The 20,389-nt window shown below is 38.6% G+C and overlaps 1 protein-coding gene across 1 annotated transcript in view; it reads left to right on the plus strand.

Moving 5' to 3' along the window:
- phip (PHIP subunit of CUL4-Ring ligase complex) overlaps positions 1–20,389 on the plus strand; it is a 61,087-nt gene that overhangs the window by 26,091 nt on the left and 14,607 nt on the right. The window contains exons 16-30 of the mRNA XM_088089856.1: positions 3,472–3,600; positions 3,725–3,950; positions 5,168–5,308; positions 8,419–8,602; positions 8,693–8,795; positions 9,746–9,880; positions 10,550–10,647; positions 10,763–10,970; positions 12,067–12,177; positions 12,443–12,550; positions 15,675–15,799; positions 17,301–17,383; positions 17,484–17,595; positions 18,713–18,774; positions 19,793–19,948. Coding sequence (XP_087945982.1) covers positions 3,472–3,600; positions 3,725–3,950; positions 5,168–5,308; positions 8,419–8,602; positions 8,693–8,795; positions 9,746–9,880; positions 10,550–10,647; positions 10,763–10,970; positions 12,067–12,177; positions 12,443–12,550; positions 15,675–15,799; positions 17,301–17,383; positions 17,484–17,595; positions 18,713–18,774; positions 19,793–19,948 — 1,981 coding nt within the window. The remainder of the gene's footprint in view (positions 1–3,471; positions 3,601–3,724; positions 3,951–5,167; positions 5,309–8,418; positions 8,603–8,692; positions 8,796–9,745; positions 9,881–10,549; positions 10,648–10,762; positions 10,971–12,066; positions 12,178–12,442; positions 12,551–15,674; positions 15,800–17,300; positions 17,384–17,483; positions 17,596–18,712; positions 18,775–19,792; positions 19,949–20,389) is intronic.

Raw genomic sequence — 20,389 nt, forward strand, 5'->3', positions numbered from 1 at the left:
AGTGCCATCTAGTCCCGATACATTGTAGAGAAGGCAGAAATCTCTCTCTGTCGTTACTGTAATTTAATTGTTATTTACGACATCTATTTCACGTCTGTGCGTCCTGAAAGAGGGATCCCTCCTCAGCTGCTCTTCCTGAGGTTTCTTCCATTTTTTGGGGGAGTTTTTTGTTAGGCGCTGTGAGGGTCTAAGGACAGAGGGATGTCGCAGGCTGTAGAGTCCTCTGAGGCAAACTGTGATAATTGGCTTGAAAATTGAATCTCTAAAGCTGACATCTTCAACTCTCAGCAGCTCAAACCAAAATCAACCTAGATTTGAAACAGCGCTATAAGGTAAGAGGAAAATATGTATTTTTGTTTTTTGGGGTGAATTGGCAAACTTCCCAAGCCTTGAAGCCAGTTCAGGTGGAGTTGCACTGCAGCTTTTACACATAACATAATATAATTACCACATCATTTAACCAACACACACTTTGCAATACGGCGGTCTGTTGAAACTGACATGCACTGCTCATTCTTACTGTGCCTTTGATTCATCAGTGCTGCTCCTTTAACTGTTAAACAGCTTCTAATGTTGTCTGTGCATCAGCTGGCTTATCTCACACACACACACACACACACACTCACACACACACGCACGCATGCGCACACACACACACACACCTTTTCTACATATACCAGAGAGGAAGATGATCGAACGTTCAGTGCTTCAGGTTAATCTGAGTTTAGTGAGTTTAGCTTTGGCAGACTGTTTTTTTTTTAACTGATTAAGTGACAGAGAGGCAAAAAAAGCTCTTAAGTGTTTTCATCTTGTGGTTGAATGGAGCTATTGTGAGAGTAAATGAATAACCACAGAATGAAGTGAAGGCAACAGTCGGCTGACCGTCAGAACAGTTTGAGTTTTGTCTTTCTGATTTTCTGTTGATTAAGTTTCAGTTTCTGCAGGTGGTGCTCTGTTTTACAGGAGTGGATATCACTGCTTTTTAGGGGTGGCAGAAAATTCATTATAGCACAGTATTGAGATATTTTGTGTGGCAATATTGTATCAGTACACAAAGGCCAAGTACTCTTTTTTATTTTATAAATCAATATTGCAAATACAAATTTAAATTTATATATATTAATATATTTAATAATGGTTTGAGTGATGTGAACAGAATGAAAATTCATTAGATAAAAAATATTCTAAGTTCAGTGGATGAGGGGCGTAACAATAAAATTAAACAGGGGAGTATAAGCAAAAACAAGGATTTTATTTACAATAAAGAAATAAAATGTTTACAACCAAAAGCTTAAAGTCAACATCTGAAAACTACTTTTTCACAGATTAGACAGCTGAACTACTTAACATACGTTTTAATAAGGTAACTGTTAAATTCACTCAGTCAAGTCAATTTTTTTAATAAAGCCCATTATCACAAATCACAGTTTGCCTCCGAAGGCTTTATCAGAATCAGTATCAGAAATACTTTATTGATCCCCAAAGAGGAAATTGCCTTTAGTTACAGATGCTCCCATTCAAAAGTCTTAAAAGAAGTAGGAAAGTGTTGAATACATCAATTGAATTTAAACATAAGTACTAATATATAATAAATATATCTTGTTTCTACCATGTGATAAATAAAACAACAGATTACTAACATTTGAATATAGCATATTACACATGGATGTAGTTATTGCACTGGATTATTGCACATTATAGAGTCCAGAGTAGACTCATTGACTCAGAGGCTCGGACATTCAGAGGGAGGAGTTGTAAAGTCTGATGGCCACAGGCAGGGATGATTTCCTGTGGTGCTCTTTGGTGCATTTTGGTGCTATCAGCCTTGTAACTGACCAGCCCGTCCTGGAGTGGGTGGGACACATTGTCCAGGATGACATGCAGTTTGGACAGCTTACGACATCCCTCACATCAACTAAGGAAAAACTCCCCCCAAAAAACCCTGTAACGGGTTGAAGAAATGGTGGAAACCTCAGGAGGAGCAACTGCGGAGGGATCCCTCTTCCAGGACGGACAGACGTGCAATAGACGTCGGAAAAAACAAATAAATTACAGTAGATGACAAAATGACACATAGGAGAGAGAAAGAGAGAGAAGGGGGGGAGATGCACAGCAATAATGGTAACAATAACATCACATATAACAAAAGTAATATAAATAAAATTAATAAATGCAGTTTAGGAATATAAGACTATGAAACACACTCCCCACGGCAAGTTTACCGATTCTGGTGCACCAACAGAAGCTCTCACAACCAAACACACACAAGCTGCCAACCGGCCCGCTGGCTCCATCTGAGCGTCTCTGTTGGGTTTTTAACCATCAGGTCATGACGGGTGACTGAAATCAGCTGCACGCAATCACTACCTGCAGCTGCAGGTGGGAGAGATGCAGACACCTGGAGAGACACATCAGAGACAGAAACTAATGCTGCATCCTGGTGGTCCGCTTTCCCGAGCTGAGAATAGATCCGAACAGAAAAGACTAGAAAGCTTTGTTGTCATTCTACGTGATACAGGGAAATTCGGAGTAGGGTTCGTTCATTGTTTTTTTCAGGGCTGATGCTGATTATTGGTAGTTAAAGAGATCGATAACTGATATTTGCAACTGATTTGCATTTTTATTAAAAAATGAAATGAAAGAAAAGAAAATCTTTCTGTCAATATTTACAATTTGGAATATAACAGACTCCACCACCAAACTTTTTTTAAATGCCTTCAGCAAATGTTTACTCAAAACTGAAGCTTTCAGCATCACATACAGCGAGTTCCCTGCAGCTTTTTTTATTAAGACAAGTGAAAATTTAAATAAGAAAATTAACAATTACAAATTGCTATAAATAATTCATTTTATTGTGGATCATTAAAATAATGGATAATGGATAAATGTCCGTGAAACAACAGCAAATCTAACTTCTGTATCTGTCGCCGTAATGTAGCTCTAATGTGTGTCGACGTGTGACAGCGCTTCGTTTATCATCACATACATTTTTTCATCTTCTCCCCACGTTCTGTCTCTGTGAGAAAAAAAAAAAACGGCCCTTGAAAAGTCATGAAAAATGTTTTTATTTTTTTTCCATGAAAATGTGTGGGAACCCTGTTTTTTCTGGTAATTTTCTTGTTTTTTTTTTGTTTTTTTTTCCAATTTCAAGCTATTTTTAGGGTCATTTCTTTAGTCGCTCATTGCCTTATTTCCATTTTTTAAAAAGAAATCAAGCCAATTTCCTCAGGTTTTAAAGGGTTTAAGCTACAATGTAAAGGGTAGATTGTTTTAAATCTATGTTGAAAAAATGAAATGAAAATGCAATTAAAGCCACGTGACTTATGGGATATTTGGTCTTGTGTAGTGGACATGTTGAGTTGACTGTGTCCATGTCCTACTAATGCAACAGTTGCCTGGAATTCCCTCTTGCAGTGTAATGCTGTGAATTACAGTGTGCGTCTCCCCCTCTTTCTCTCTCTCTGTGGATAGATCGAGGGCCAAGGGCACGGAGCCCTGTTTGACTGCAAATGTAGTCCAGATGGGCAGCATTTTGCAGCCACAGACTCCCACGGACACCTGCTCATCTTTGGCTTTGGCTCCAGCAGCAAGTATGACAAGGTAATGGAACCAGCTCATACGGCTTATAAGCATTTCTGTACCTGAAATTTAACAGCTGATTCTTACATCCTCATTGAAACAGTAAGATGTAAATGCATCCTGTTATTTTCCATCTGTGCTTCAGATAGCGGACCAGATGTTCTTCCACACCGACTACCGGCCGCTGATCCGAGATGCCAACAACTACGTGCTGGACGAGCAGACGCAGCAGGCGCCGCACCTGATGCCCCCACCTTTCCTGGTGGATGTGGACGGGAACCCCCACGCCCCCAGATACCAGCGGCTGGTGCCGGGCAGGGAGGGCTGCAGGGACGAGCAGCTCATCCCGCAGATGGGCGTCACTTCCTCAGGTACTGTGGACCTGCAGGAGTATCTGCTCTCTGAGCGGCCTGAGAGCACGAACTCAGCTGTAGTTTTTTTTCAGTCGTCATCTTGCACGCTACAGATCAGATTTTTTTAAACGAAGGTGAAACTGTCGTCTTCGGTCTAATTGTGACTCATCTGTCAACTGATCAAAGACACTTTTATCGTGCTCCTCTCATCATACTGCTCGGACAAGAATATCTGTTCTCAAATGTGCTTAAAGGAGAATTTCACTCACAAAATGACCATTTTTATATCAATTACTCACCCTGTGTTACCATGAACTCGAGAAGAAGATGTTTTTTTCTTACATGCCTTCACAGTGAACAAAGAATCCAAAAATGGACAATATTCATGATGAATTGGAGTAAAAGTGAAAAACAAAACCGGACTAGATAAATGAGACTTAGATTACACTACACAAGTTGTATGAAAGTTTGCAAACAGATTTTTTATATAGTTTTTTATATAGTGCTGTTGTTAAATGTGGATCCCCTACGACTTCAATTCATCAAGAATATTTCTCAGATCTTGGATTCTTCACTCTCCATGGAGGCATGTGAGAAAAACAAATTTCCTCCACAAATTCAGTACGACGCAGTGTGAGTAACTGATATTTAAATAGTCATTTGGGGTGCTGAAGTATTCCTTAAATGAGATGCTTTAACTGAAACTACACTGGCATTGGTGATTAAAAAGGCAGAATTAATATGGTAGTGTAAAATGTTGGCAGGGATACAAACAGAAACAGCAGTTTATTAAATGCATTAATAGGACGCAGTGAAGGCAGGTGAAGGAGATGAATTTGTTATGAGACTCTCTACAAGCTCTCTGAGGTTTTTGCCTCACAGTTTATGCATAACGGTGTGAAGCTAACCTTGCACTGCTGTCAGCCTTTCAGAGGCATTGTAGGCATTGAGGCAATTGTAAAGGTTTTGTGAAAAACCCATTCCCTTTTTCATCTGTGAAGATGATGTTAGAGCATTGTGACATGCAGACGATTTTTAGCCGACCTTCACTAAAATAGAACAAGTGCAATAAAGCAATATGTACATCCAGTTATTATAAGATAGTGGCGGTTTTCTCTCTGTCGTTGAATTAAGAGATTTTGTAGATTGGACAAGGACTGTCTCTTTCTCTCTCTGTTTGTCTTTGACTTTTAATTCTCTGTCTGTGTCTCTGTCTCCGTTCCTGTCTGGGTCAGGTCTGAACCAAGTGGTGAGTGAGCAGGCGGTGGACGGACCCAGTCCTCTGGACACGATGATTCAGAGGCTGCAGCAGGAGCAGGACCAAAGACTGGGAACAAATGACACCTCTGCTGCTGCAAACACCAGGTCCAACAGAGGTAAGACCGCCTCGTGACGGGAAGTAACACTGCTGCAGTGTTGGAAGGACTTTATTCAGAGCAACAAATCCTGATGCTTTCTGTGGTATGTAGTATGTTGCAAACTCAACTCTATATGAAGCACGATAAAACAAGCTGAGAGCGATTTGCAAACACTATTTCAATCCAGATGTGATGAATTAGTATAATTATCTGTGTGAAAAGTAGAACATGCAGTACATTTGTAATAATGATTAGTCATAGTCAGGGTAATTACTTGGGATATTTGGCTTTAATTAGCATATAGAACAATTAAATAGATATTTTTTTATGCACTCTTCATTTGAAATATGCAACAAACAAAATACCTGACTATGCAAAACAAGCAGTTTGAACAACTGTGAGATTTACACAGAAAACCTGGAAAGTTCAATTAAACACACCTTTCTCAAAGAGTTGGTGGATACAGAGAACTGACACCTGAACTGTACCTTTGGTATCTTATCCATTAAGGGATAAAAACATACAGCAGATCTAGGCCCTGTCTACATGTATACAGATATTTTGAAAAATCGATATTTTCCCCTTCGATTTCTAAAAAATATTCTGTCCACATGACCTTTGTAATTTAAGATATATCTGCTTACGATACCTCTTATTGACAACAATCCCACTCTCTAACTGTCCCGCCATCTGCTGGTTGAACCATCGTCTTTGGTGGACTTAAAACTATGGATGCTGATGTGGGGCAAAAATGTTTGTCCTTGAAGTGTTGCGTATATTAGGGCTGCACCCGACCCAGAATTATGCCAGACGAATCGGATTTTGTCGTCAATTTGTTTTGTTTCTCATACACAGTTTTAAAATCAGATCGGGCTCCATGGGATGTTTAGAGTGAGTCATATAGTAAATAAGCTAAACGCACGAAAGGTCGTAAATGAGCAACAACATTTTTTACGTACACTAGATATCAACAAAATCCACAAACTTTAAAATTCTTTACCTTACGATGCGGCCTCTCTCACTCTGTGCTGCTGCCTGCCTGTCTGCAGCTGCAAAGAGAAGCATGAAAGAAAGGAGCACTCACTCGGCAGCAAAAAATGGTGACCAAAACGTCCCCAGCACACTGCACAGAAAATCTCAGTCGACTGAGCGTCTCCGACTGAAGATTTGAGCCTCTGACTTTCAAAGGGCATTCTTAGCAGAAATACTAAGTTTCTGTGTATTAAACCAAGCAGTGCAAACAAAACAGAAACAAAGCGGTAGTCTGTCTTTGTTGTTATTGTTTCTGGCTCATGCTTATAACACAGAGCAATAATGTGCGTGCACGAGCTGAGCAGAAAATGTCAATGTTTTCAGAGCGTTAGGTTTCACTTGTTGACTCAGAAACCAAGTAAGTGAAGTTTGAAAAATCTGCACCATAGAAAGCATTTTAAAAAGTCAGTGTAGAGAGGACGAAATCACTGGTGTGTCTGTGGCTCTGGTGCTCCGAAGTAACATCAGCAAACACTAAGAGAAGTAATTGCCTGCATGCAGCTGCTTTTATTGAACAGAGAGAAACAGCCTTCCTAATTACAAAATCATGAGTGTCTATTATTGTATAAAGCGTACAATACATGAATTACATTAGATTTTACAGATACAATATCATTAACTCATTAACTGACTCCCTGCTAGCTCATTGTTTCTTCTTGTCTTTCTTTGTATCTCCTACTCAATTAATCATTTTTAGAGCTGAAACAATTAATTAGTCTGTCAACACAAATATAATCAGCAACTATTTTGTCGAATGATTAATGGTTTTAGTCTCTTTTCAAGGAAAAATACCAAATATTTGCTGGTTTCAGATGTGAGGATTTACTGCTTTTCTTTGGCATGTCTTTGTAAACTGAATATATTTGAGTTTTTTTTTTTTTTTTAACTGCTGCTCAGACACAATTAGCGGTTTCAAGATGCTGCTTTGGGCTTTTAGAAATGGCAACGGAAATATTATAATTAATAACTGACAGATTAATAGATAATCAACAGCTGCAGCCTTTCAGCCTTTATTTTAAAACTTCTGATTTACTTTTTAGATGATTTGAGTCACCTGCTGTCACTGATAAGGCACGTTAAGGTGTTGGTATTAACATGATATGTGAACATGAGTGAATTCAGCACCATGCTGTTCAGGGATGAAATGAGCTTTTTTTCAAATGCATTCAAGGAGAGGACTGGATCAACGACGGCTGTGTCTGTTGTTACTGAAGAGGTGGTTAACTGAGACAAAACAAAATGCCATGCTTAAACGTACCTGAAAAAATCTGAATTAGGGAGGAATTTTTAGCTTAACTGCTCAAATGATGAAAACTATATTTGTAATATAATATTAATAATGCATATTTTAAATTATACTACGGAATTATTATATTTTAAAACTCTTGTTTCTGGTCATTTATGTATTGTCTTACTTTATTTTTCTTTCTTTTTTTCCTTTTTACTAATTTACATGTAATCCCCATGTTATTAAAAGACATCCAGCCAATTTGCTCCAGTTTTAAAGGGTTAATCAAGTATTGGCATATTTCAATCAAAACATGCAGTAGCATTTCAAATAGTTAAGCTGGCCTTTTAAGATTTTCTTTGACATTTTTAATCTCAGTAAACTGGCCTGATTTCTTTTAAAAACATGGAAAGAGGGCAATGAACAACAAAAGAAGAATGACCAAAAATTTTGCAAGAAATTAGTAAAAAAAAACCCAAGAAAATCACCTGAAATTATTATTTTTTTAAATAAAAGAAAGCAGGACATACAACATAATTCTGTAATATAATTTTAAATGTGTAATTTTTATAATTATAAATATAGTTTTTTCCCCGAGCTTTTCTCTTGTTTCCCATAGACGTCTTTCCCCAGACAGTTTTCCATAGTTTTTTAAAAATACATTTTTAAATCTACCTATTTCTTTCAGTTTGTGGAAATTACACCAATTTTCTCAGGATTCAGAGGTTCAAATATTTGTAAAAGGTGTCTGATAGCAGCACGAGAAGTGATGTCGCTTCACTTTTCAAAGGGTTAACTTGTGGAGCAGGTGAGTCACTTAAATGTTCAAGGTGAAAGCTTTATTTTTCCCCTCATCTCTGTCCCTCAGGATCAGTGGGTTCGCCCACAGAGGTGCACTCCCCGCCCAACGTGGGTCTGCGTCGCAGCGGGCAGATCGAGGGCGTCCGCCAGATGCACAGCAACGCGCCGCGCAGCCAGATGGCCACAGAGGGCGACCTGGTGGCCTGGAGCCGCAGGGTGCTGGTCCCCGAGCTGGAGGACGCCTCCGTCAGGTAACACACAACGCCGATGTCACGGAGAGGAACGTGTTTTTGGGAGTGAGTGTATTAACGCATGTCATGACTCGGCGTGTTATCGTGTAGGAGACAGGTGAACTGGCGTGAGGCCAAAGGCGAGGAGGAGATCAATATTTATCAGTCAGAAAGGAGGAGACGCACCATCCACTCGCTCCCCAAGGAGAGCAGGGTGAGTGAATTAACGCACACAAACACACATTATTGTTTTATGGGAATGAAATTATTTTTCTGTATTTTATTCCCGGCTCTGTTAGACACAGAGCTTTAGTTAACCCTTCGAAACCTGAGCAAATTGGTTTGATTTCTCTGAAATATATGAGGAGAAGGCAAAGAGCATCAGACAACGACACGTGGCCCAATAAATAGCAAGAAATTCGTAAAAAGCTACAAGAAAATGACCTGAAAATGAGCAAAAACAAACCCGAAAACAAATGACACCAAAAAGGTGCAGAAAATGAAATAAATTTATGAATACATATTTTTTTCTGTAACATAATTTTAAATATATAATTATAATGATTTTAAATATATTTTTATATAATATAAAAAAATTATTTTATTTGGACTTGTATGCTCTTTATTTGATAGGATAGCTAGAGAGATGACAGGAAAAGTGTAAGGGCCTCAGCCCTTTGCTGCATGTCACCCCCTCTCTCTCTCCACCTTTCATATTTGTGCTGTCCTATCAATTAAAGGCAAACAAGCCCCCAAAAATATCTTTAAAAAAAACAGAGTGGGGATGACATGCAGCAGCGGGCTGATGTTCTGACTCAAACGTGAGGCTGCTGCGATGACGACATGTAGCCTCTAAAAACCACCAAACTACCAGCTGAGCTACCCGGCACCCTATTTTCCATAGTTTTTGACAATTTTCTAATAATTGTCCTTCCTTTTTTATATCTAATTGTCTTCATCACTGTTTAATAATTTCTTGCAATTTATGGGACATTTGTTGCCAAGTTGGTCTTTTCCTTTTCTTCCATGTTTTAAAAAAAACAACAATTTTCTCAGGTTTCAAAGGGTTAAATGGGTCGTGAAAGGTGTCTGAATGTGACACAAGAAAACTTATTTAAAGGTGTCAAAGGAGTAATTTTAAAAAGTTGTTGAATTATCTCTCAGGTTCATCCGACATCAGAGTCCGTTGACGAGGGCAGGAGGAGCCAGGGTAACCACGGCTACCAAACGCGTGCTGCTATGGAGGAGACGAGCCGCCAGAGCGCCGAGGCTGCCGATGACGATGAAAGCACCTCAGAGGTAGATACACTGTTACCGCCCTGTTTTAAATGTATACGTTGTAAACTTTACGGGGAGCTGTGTGCTAAACGCTTCTTGAAACTCATCTTCGACGCAGATGATGTTCCTGAAAACGGAGCTCAGTCTGATCGATGGATGACACAAGATATTTGCACATTTTTGCAAGTGAAAGCGAGTTTTTGGCCAAGAAGAAATAACAGTTTCGTTTTACTTTTAATGCACGTGATGTTGCTGCTCCTCTCTGCCGCTGCTGTGCTATAAATAACCCAGCGCTGTGTATATTTTAATGACTATGGCCGGACAAATTACACTATGGCTTCCCACTGTAGTTATTAATGGGAAACAATGTAGCGTACACAATTGAGAAGTCAAAGATATGGCATGTCTCTACCTTTAAAACAGTCCAACAGTGTAATAAACTTTATGTCCACTTTGACAACAATAGATATGGGCTTAGCATTGAAGGGTTAAATTAATGTAGCTCGGCTCAGTTCCATTTATCTCTTGTTAATGTCCGTAAAAGCACACTAAACTTCTCCGCTCACAAATGTTACTGTGATATACAGACTTCTTCTTTATTACCTTTCTTGATGTATTTCATTTGCACTGATTCTGTTTGTCTTTTTGTTTATCTTTAAAGTGTTAACTTTAAATGATGTTTGTTTTTAGGGAGAGGTGGAGGTACGGCAAATCAACGGGCATTCCTCAGAGGAGGAGAAGGACGAGGAGCAGAAGGAGCCCTGGCCAGACGACCACAGTAGTTCAAGGTGAGATATTAACGGTGTTTAACGCACATTTATCATATCAACTTTCTGCTATATGCACATAAACGTAAACACAAGCAGCTGTGTGTTTAATCTTCTCTCTGCGATGCGTCCGCAGTGACTACTCCAGTGATTACTCCGACTGGACGGCGGACGCGGGGATCAACCTTGAGCCGCCCAAGAAGAGCGTGAAAGTGAAAAAGAAGAGCAGCGGCTCAGAGGAGGACGGAGAGAAGAAGAGGGATGGGAAGAAGGAGAGAAAGAAAGACAAAGTGGACAAAGACGGCGCATTACCAAAGAAGAAGCAGCCAAAGGAGAAAAGGAAGGTTAGTCATTAGTTTTAATGCCTGTAACAAAATATTTTTTCCTCCTTGCTGCGTCAGGAGTAACATCATAGATTCAGAGTTATTACCCAAAGTGTTCAGATTAAATATTAGGTTTTTATGTGACTTATGCATAGATTTGAAAGATTTCAAAGTTTCTCATGCAATTTTTTTTGCATGCTTAATGTCAAAGTGGCAGTTTTCCAAAATTACTACTTTTATTCTTAAAGGAGCTGTATATGATATTTAGATCTTTAATACAGCAGCAAACAACTATTTGCTGCTGTATTCGCTCCCTATGTATGTGTGTGAGTTGTAATCTGAGCTTCTCTGTTTTTTGTTGCGGTAGACGGTCTGGTTGCAGGTCGGTACTTGTGTTTGTGTCTCATAGATGTATTATGATAACTAGAATATGATCTCCAAAATGGTGCAGGTTTACTTTTATACGAATATGTACTAAATATGCACAGTCGTGTTAATCCTGCTGGCCACGCCCACAATTTCCTGCTCAGTTCCTAGATTTTAAATTGTGATGTCATCTTGGCTATTTAGCCCTTTTTTTTAACTTCTTCGCCAGCTGACACCTCTGTCTGAAGAGGCTGCACAGGGCTGAGGTTTAAAGCTAGAGTGATGATACAGGTATCATCTAAAACTAGAAAACTTAATGAATCTAATGGTATCAACCATATCATGCTTCTCGGAAAGGGGGGTAAATATGCCCCAAATTTTCAAAAACACCAGATATGCAACTGCACATAGTCACAGTTTTACTTAATACAAATTGTGCACACATTGCATACAACACCTGTTGCACTCACCCAGTAATAAAAACACATATTGCACACAGCCAGTAATGAACACAAAAATATTAATATATATGTCAATATGAACTTAAAACTCTCAAAATACAAAATAATAAAACAGAAAATGTGATTAAAAATGAACACATTAAATTTTGGAGCAGATCTGAACTACAGAGCGGATACACAGATTATTTTTCTCTATTGTCGTCATCGTGAGATGGGGCATTTGGCCTTGGTGGTCTGCGCTCTCAGAGTGCCCCTCTAATTGAGAATTTGTTTTGTTGTTTGTCATTCAGAGGACAGACCTTCAGGAGCAAGGGCTAACTCTGGAGGAGTGGCTTCCTTCAGCCTGGATCACAGACACGGTCCCCCGCAGATGTCCTTACATACCCCAGATGGGGGACGAGGTACACGGCAGCTGTTTCTGTTACACTGTCCGCACCACATGGCCCGCACATGTCTGCTCGCACCAAAACACTGGCTCGTGTTTTACATAGCAACCAGAGCAGTCTGCAGCAGAGTTAGCGGCCCCAGGAGGCTGCAGCGGCCATTGCACACAATAATAGAGGAAGCACACTGACTTTATATTTTTTAGTAGAGTTACCTCCCAGAAGAATATACATCATGCATCAGAAAATTCTGTGGTGTATTTATATTGATGTGTGTGTGCAGGTATACTACTTCAGACAGGGCCATGAAGCCTACGTGGAGATGGCCAAACAGAAAAAGATTTACAGCATCAATCCTAAGAAGCAGCCTTGGCACAAGATGGAGCTACGGGTAAGGAACAGTTTGACAAAGATGGATTTAAGACTCTCTGAAGAGCGACGTGCTCTTTAGATCCCAACGTATCCCGAGATTTCTGTTGTCTCTTTATCTGCGGGCACACAACCGCTGAGGAGGAGCCCTTCATAAGAATAACAGAAGAGCCATGTAACAGGAATCAATAGTCTTCACACAGAGGAGCTACAGTAGTTTAAATTGATTTGATGTCCTTTCAAAATATGGTGTTAAAGGCAACAGGAAACGTGACAAGGGATGTCCTGGGAATTAGAAAAAGCAAAGAAAATAAACTGAAAATTAATAATAATTGAATAAATAAGATGAAAGAGAGAGAAAAATATTTGAAAATAGTCATTTAATTATAATTATATAATAAAAGTTAACAACATTACATTTGTAGCACTTTTTATGAGCCTTATCATTGCTTGTTTAACTGAAATAATTAATTATTTATTATTTACCATTTTTCTTTTCCATTTTTTTGTGTGTTTTTAGATAATTATCTTGTATTTTTTTAAAACTAATTCCTTGCTAATCATTGCCTTCCCATGTTCTTGAAAGACATTAGGTGAATTTGCTCGGGTTTAAAGGGGTAAAAAGAAAAACAAAAAAAAAAAAAAAAAGAAAATCACTGTGAAAAACATTTTCTGTTACGTTCATCTTTTAAGGCTGTTTCAAGATTAAGGGCCAAAAATGTGAGTAATGGAGATAAAGAATGACTAAAAATCTTCATTAGAAAATACACAGCAGTTCTTAGGAATTGCTACACAGTTGCAAGCTACAATGATGCAATCACTCTCTGTTGTTTCATTATTAACAACACGCACACACACACACACACACACACACACACACACACACACACACACACACACACACACACACACACACACACACATGGTCTTTAGCTTGCAAAGCTCTTGCCTGTATTTCGTCTTTACCACAGACACCTGTCTGGTTTCACTTTCATGTTGATTTAAATCCCTTTTCCGTCCTAAAAATATACTTCCGCTGCAGAGTTTCATTCCTGTATATGAAACTGCCTTTAAAAGATTTAAGAAAGGAAAAAAAAACATCAGACACTTCAACACTTTAAAGTAAGAGCTTATGGGATTGCATTTTTACTTTTTTCTTTTTCATGTTTGGAGGCAGAAATAGTGATTTCTCTGCAGACGGCGAACCACAATGCATTGCAGGCACGGTGTGCATCTTTGTGATTGTATTGCCTGTAGCGTTTGAAATGCAGTGTTCTCTTCTATATCTTTCATTGTAATTTGGACAAACAGGCGTCGCAAAACTGAAGAATAACTCTCTGCAGTTTCACTTTTGCTCGACTGAAAGAGCTCAGGCTACATAACACACCTCACTGAAAAGAAAATCTATCAATCGAGGGCTTGAACTATGTTTAACCCTTAGAGAGCTGCGGGAACGCTGGTGATCTTGGCTCACATTACTGTCTTTTAGAGGCTGAAGCAGGCTGAGTTTTACTGGTTTCACACAAAAACTAGAAGACTTTAGGAATCCACTGGTACCGGCCGTGATCCTTTAAAATCTCACCTCAAGGTATCTGAATGAAAATGGGTTCTGTGGGTATCCATGAGTCTCCCTTTTACAGACATGCCAACTTTATGTTGGTCCCACTGGGGCTGGGCGATAAATCGGATATACTCAAAGTACTGCAGCTTGTTCCATGTGCAATTTATAAAATAACTTCATCCCAAACATCAAGTATAAATTGTCTCGTAGTTTTTTTAACCAACGGCATTAGTCTCGCTTTGGCGTTTTGTTTTTCCCTCTTTCTCTTATGGCTCTCTGCCTCTCACAGACACACAAACAGCAGGGCTTTTGCAGAGCTCCAATTGTGACTGTAAAGTCACATTTTGCGACCACGGAGCACCACTATGACTTCAAAATACTATTAATATATGAACTGCAAAGTTGGTTTGTTTCCAGTTTAGAGGAAATAAATCATCACGTTTAACGGCGCTGAGGTAACAGTTTAACTTAACGAGTGGTAGTGTGAGCAGGTGAGGCTTTGTGTTTTTCTATCTGCAGAGCTCCAAACGCGATTATTTAGTCACATTTTGCAACCACTGAGCACCAGTGCAACATGGAAATCTTTGCAATATATGAGCTGGAGAGCTGTTAGTTTGTTTCCATCTTGCAGTGGATGAATCCTCATACTGCAGTTACAGTTTAACTCTCTGCTAACATCCGACTGTTGACGGGAAACTTCGCGTTCGCAGCAAAATCATCAACACTTCCTGCCTGAGCGAGCCATGTCCTTCAAAAATAAAAGCACCATGGGTTCCATTTTGATTTATTTAATCATAACAATACTTTATTTCACTTTTAAACTTTATACTTTATTTACATCATAACAATATTTTATTAAACGTTATTATAACAGTGCTTTATGTCACTTTATTTTATTGCAGTAGCTAACATATTTGTAACTGTAGTTTATTTAATAATTTTCTATTTTAGTAGTTTAAAGTAGTTAGAGTAGATTTCAAAATATTGAGATACATGTCATGTTTCATGTTATAGCCTAAAAATATTGTCATACTGTTTTAAAGCCATATTTGCCCTACGGCCACAGTCATGCAGTTTTTCTCATGCAGTACAGATTTTATTTTGTATTTAAGTATTTCTGCATACTGACATCCATAAACAGCCGTGAAATTACATAAATTGGATATAACTGATAAGCGGAGACTCTTGTGGATTGAATGAGGCAACTGTATTCAATGTATACTGTATAGTATGACCTATTGTGACCTGTAAGATAATCACAGCCTCATGAAAATTTACAACCAACAACTAGACCTCAAACATTGAGAGGATGTCCGGCTTTCATGGGTATATTAACAATAAGATGCTTTCTCAGCAACATCTACAATCGCTCAAAAATAGCAATTCTTATAGAAATCTCCAAGGTTTTTCAAGGTTTTGGTGCCTTAATGTGGACGTTTTTATCAAAACTCAAGTGATCAAAAATAGCTTGATTTAGCACCAAATCTGTGTTTAAAATTGTATCAACCCAAATATTGATACCATTAGTTAGTTGTAATTAGTTGCATCATTTAGAATAATTTGTTCTTCTCTTGGTGGTGTTCAGGAGCAGGAACTGATGAAGATAGTCGGCATCAAGTATGAGGTCGGCTTGCCCACGCTGTGCTGTCTGAAGCTGTCCTTCCTGGACCCCGACACCGGCAAACTGACCGGAGGATCCTTCTCTATGAAGTAAGCATCCCGCTGCGAATCCACAAGAGCTTCAGAGAGTCGGCCGCTTTCTGATGATTCACTTTTAAGAAGAGTTCGTTTGCAAAAACAGATAAGAGCCTTTCTCAACATGAATAAACGACCAGTGTGACTGATATTTCTTTGAGCGCGCCAAAAAAGAAAAAGCTTTAAAACTTTGACATATCTTATCAAAACAACCAAAAACCACTTTGACTGATATTCTGTCTTGAACACACAAAAACATAATTTAGGGGAAAAAAAGTGAAAATGAAAATATTTTTGAAAACGAACCCTTTGTTATTTTTTTTTGGACAAATTGGGTTTTTTTTTATTTTTGACACAAAACCGTGGTCAATATCACGACACACAAATATCAGGGCAATGAAAGACAGGTTTAATAAAACAACAACAACAGGACATCATAACAAATCTAACACATATTTGACATTCCCTTAACCTATAAAATAAAATAAATGAATGAATTAATAAAGAATAAATGTATGCATCATGTGATACAGCTCTACTATTTTGACAAAGACAACAGATACAAAAGTACCTGCAAACAAACCCGAACTGCATGTTTGTGATTCATCGCGGCACTCGTGCTCTTAGTATATGATACATTACTAAATATGCTACAGTGTAACACATCCTGTTCTTATATTTCAATGTTTTATTGAAACGAGGAGGTGGTACATAGAGAACATAGAAAACAGATTTTTTTTTTTTTAAATTTTTAACAAAGACTTATCATAACCACAAACCTCATTCATTCCTACCCCCATCCTCTTGTGAAATCACGAAACAGCAGAAAAGCACAGCAAAAATTGGAAAACAACAGAAAACCAAACCAAATATAATAATGAAAAACAGAACAGCAGTAGAGGCAATGCCTAGCAATAAAAATAAGAAGAGACAATAAGAAAAAAATAAGTAAAAAAATAATTAAATAAATAAGGAAAAATTCCAATAAAATAGAAATAAAATTTAAAAATAAATAAATAGAATACAAATACAATTTAAAAATAAATAAATAAAATACAAATAAATGAATAAATAAATACATAAAATAGACATAATAAGAAAGGTCAGGTAAATAAGGTCAGGGTAGTTGCTGATTCCAGGGTATCAGGTCTGACCAAAATGTCCTATTCTTCACTGAACTTTTTCAGTGTTTTTCTTTCCAGCAATATGCAGGTTTTCAGTGCCGACAGAGTTTGAATGTATTCTCTTAAGCACTCTGTGGCTCCCTCTGCTCACTATAAATATGAACAGTTCTTACTTAATTAATTCTCATCTCAACTCAAGACAAGACAGTAGCTATAAAACATTTAATTTAGAAATCTTGACTGATATTATAAAGCAGAGACTGTTATGGGAATGCTAAACTGCTACTTTCAGTTTTGTTTTTGATCTGTTATTCTGTTTATTTTGTTTAGTTTTTTTTTTTATTTCCGTGCTTTGTTGCAGTTTTAATGACTTCATTTTTGTCTCGTTGCAGGTACCACGACATGCCTGATGTAATCGACTTCCTGGTTCTGCGGCAGCAGTTTGACAACGCCAGAAAGAGGCAGTGGAGTATCGGTCAGCCGATTTTTTTTTTTCTTGCTTGTTTCCAGCTCGCTTTCTGCAGTCGACTGTTGTTCTCTCGTAAAGATCTGACCTAACTGTGATGTGTGCGCAGGTGACAGGTTTCGGTCAGTGATTGATGACGCCTGGTGGTTTGGGACCATCGAGAGCCAGGAGCCGTACCAGCCTCAGTATCCCGACAGCCTGTTTCAGTGCTACAACGTCTGGTACGATCACAGCTTTGATTTACTCTTTTCAGAGATGCACAGTTAAAAAAAGCAGGTTTGATCAAAGCCCTGCACAATCTAAGCTCACCTAAGCTACCTTTAACTCTATTTAGAGCGGTGGTAGGCCATTCTGATAGACATTTTTTCATTTTAAATTGACCTACGCTACATTTAACTCTATTTTTTTAGGTGGTAGGCGATTCTGATAATTTGTCCCTGATAAAATGACCAACTCCACATATGACTCTATTTATGTAGGTGGTAGGCCTTTCTGAATGATTGAATGAATGATAATGAAGATACTTTATTAATCCCCGAAGGGAAATTTAACTGTCAACTAAAAAAACATGTAAACATTAAAAATTAAATAGACATTTGTAGCTGTCACATTGGCCTTCTCTGCATTAAACTCTGTTTATACAGGTGGTAGGCCGGTCTGAAACCTGTACGCACCCTGGATTGTTTTGCAAAGTGCAACTGTCAGAAAAATGCACCAGAACTGATAAAAGGAATTGATAATGTCGGGATACTATTATGATGGATCAGACCATTTGAAACCAATTCGTGATTCCCACTCCCGAACATTTCACTTCTCCTGGTGAGACCTGCTGGCACTGAGCGGGTTTTAAGACCTGACCTTCCACACTGACAGAAAGAAAAGTGTTTCATGGAAACTTAACATGTAACGGTAATTTGTCGAATCGGACAAACTCCAGGCATCTGACACATCCTCTCAAAACACTCATTAACTGCACAAACACCTCATGGCTTAAATCATTCAGGAAATTTTATAAAACAATCATGGATGACAGTTTGAATATGACATTTACAGCAACGCCAACTAACACTGCCCTTTGTTTTGCTCAACTTTCATTATCGGTGACATTCCAATTGGAAACGTTAATCAGCATATTGTCTGTGTGAGTTAGTTTTTCTCGTCAACAGCGAGCGCTTAAGGTCACGCGTTATTTAAAAAAACCTTGTTAAGAGAATAACACCCACTTTTGGAGGAGAGCGTCAGCGAGGGCGACACGCGTCACCTGTGCAAATAAAAAGAGAAATTACAAACACAACGTGATGATGCTGATGATTCATGTCAACACTGTTTCCCCTCCAGCTGGGATAATGGAGACACAGAGAAGATGAGTCCTTGGGACATGGAGCCCATCCCTGACGATGGTAAGTCTCTCGAACACACCCACACACACATTTAACCCTTTCAAACCCGGAGCGACATCAGTGAGATACTTATGTATAGTCAGTATATTTCATACAGTAGCTGGTGTTCGGTGCTCCAGGTTTGCAGAAACAGACGCAGTCCCACAGAGGCTGACATCAAAACGGATTTTAATACTTTAAAAGAGGCCCACCGAAAACATCTACATCAGTCTAAGTAGACCACCAGCTGCTGTATGTGATACAAGGACTATACTTTTTTGACTTTTGTAAAGTGTCTGGTTACCTTGAAAAGCTCTCTATAAATAAAATTATTATTATTATTATAAGTGTCTCATACAGCCCCACTTCACAAATCCCAAACCATCCCTTTAACCCTTTAAAACCTAAAGAAATTGGTTTTATTTCTTTTGAAAACATGGGAAAAATGCAATCAGCAACTTTGCAAGAAACGTCCAGCAAATTGCAAGAAAATAGAAAAAGGTGACCCGAGAATTACCTGAAAATTAGTTTAAAAAAGGGGGTAAAATTTAAAAAAGAAAGGGATGAATGTTACAGGAAAAAAACATACATGTATGTTTATTTTTTATTTTCAGCACTTTTATCATTTGACTTTGTTTTACTTTTTATTTTTTTGCTTATTTGTGGGAATTGTTTAGTTTCTTTTAACCAACTTCTTGCAAATTTTTAGGCCATGTCCAAATATCCTAAACATTAGCCAAAACAAGCAAAAAATTACAAGAAATTACAAAAAAATTACCAAAACGAAAGATAAATAAAAAACAAAGAATTTAGCTAAAAAGTGCTTAAAATAATAATAATTCTGTAACATGGTTTTGAACAAATAATTATGGTAATTATAGTTTTTTGGACCTTTTTTAGACATTTTTAAAGTAATTCTCTACATCATGTTTTTGTAAAGTAATCAAATCACTTTGCTCAGGTTTCAAAGGGTTGAACTATTCCAATTTAATTAATTTACAGTTTCAACTTTTCTCCGTTGCTGTTCTCTCCCGTGCAGCCACGTTCCCGGAAGAGCTGGGCATGAGCGTCCCGCTGATAGAAGAAGAACAGAAGGAGCTGCTGTACGTCCCTCTGGACGGGGAATGGGGCTGCCGCACACGCGCAGAGGAGTGCGAGCGCATCATCAAAGCCATCGACCAGCTCTGCACGCTCGGTACGTCGTCATCAAACCCCTGTGAATAAACACACCCCTTGTGTCATGTAAGCAGGGACGAGAAGTTGAGCCACATTTCTGGTAAAGCGGCGGCGGCATGACTCCACACAACATGAGTCAGCGCTCTGAGCTCGCCAGCGTGAGCCCAGCGGGGCCACGACTCATACGTTTAAAAAGGAATAAGCTGCTAACATGTTGAGCCACATATTGAGGTGCTTGAATTCCTGTTAAGTGATGTAATGTCATATTAGGGAAAAGCTTTGTATTACTGCAATCCTCCCAGCGGGGGGGAAGCTGGTATAAGGGCTCCCTCTAGTGACAATTTGGGGATTAGACACATAAAAACAAACAGAACGCTTAATCCCTTAAGATCTCTCTCTGCTACTCCTACGCCTCATGCTGCAGCTGCTTTACAGGACTGGATTTTATTAACTCTTTTAG

This window comes from Plectropomus leopardus, chromosome 16 (genome assembly GCF_026936395.1).
Source record: "Plectropomus leopardus strain MGB_pleo_1.0 chromosome 16, ASM2693639v1, whole genome shotgun sequence".
Lineage (NCBI taxonomy): Eukaryota > Metazoa > Chordata > Actinopteri > Perciformes > Serranidae > Plectropomus > Plectropomus leopardus.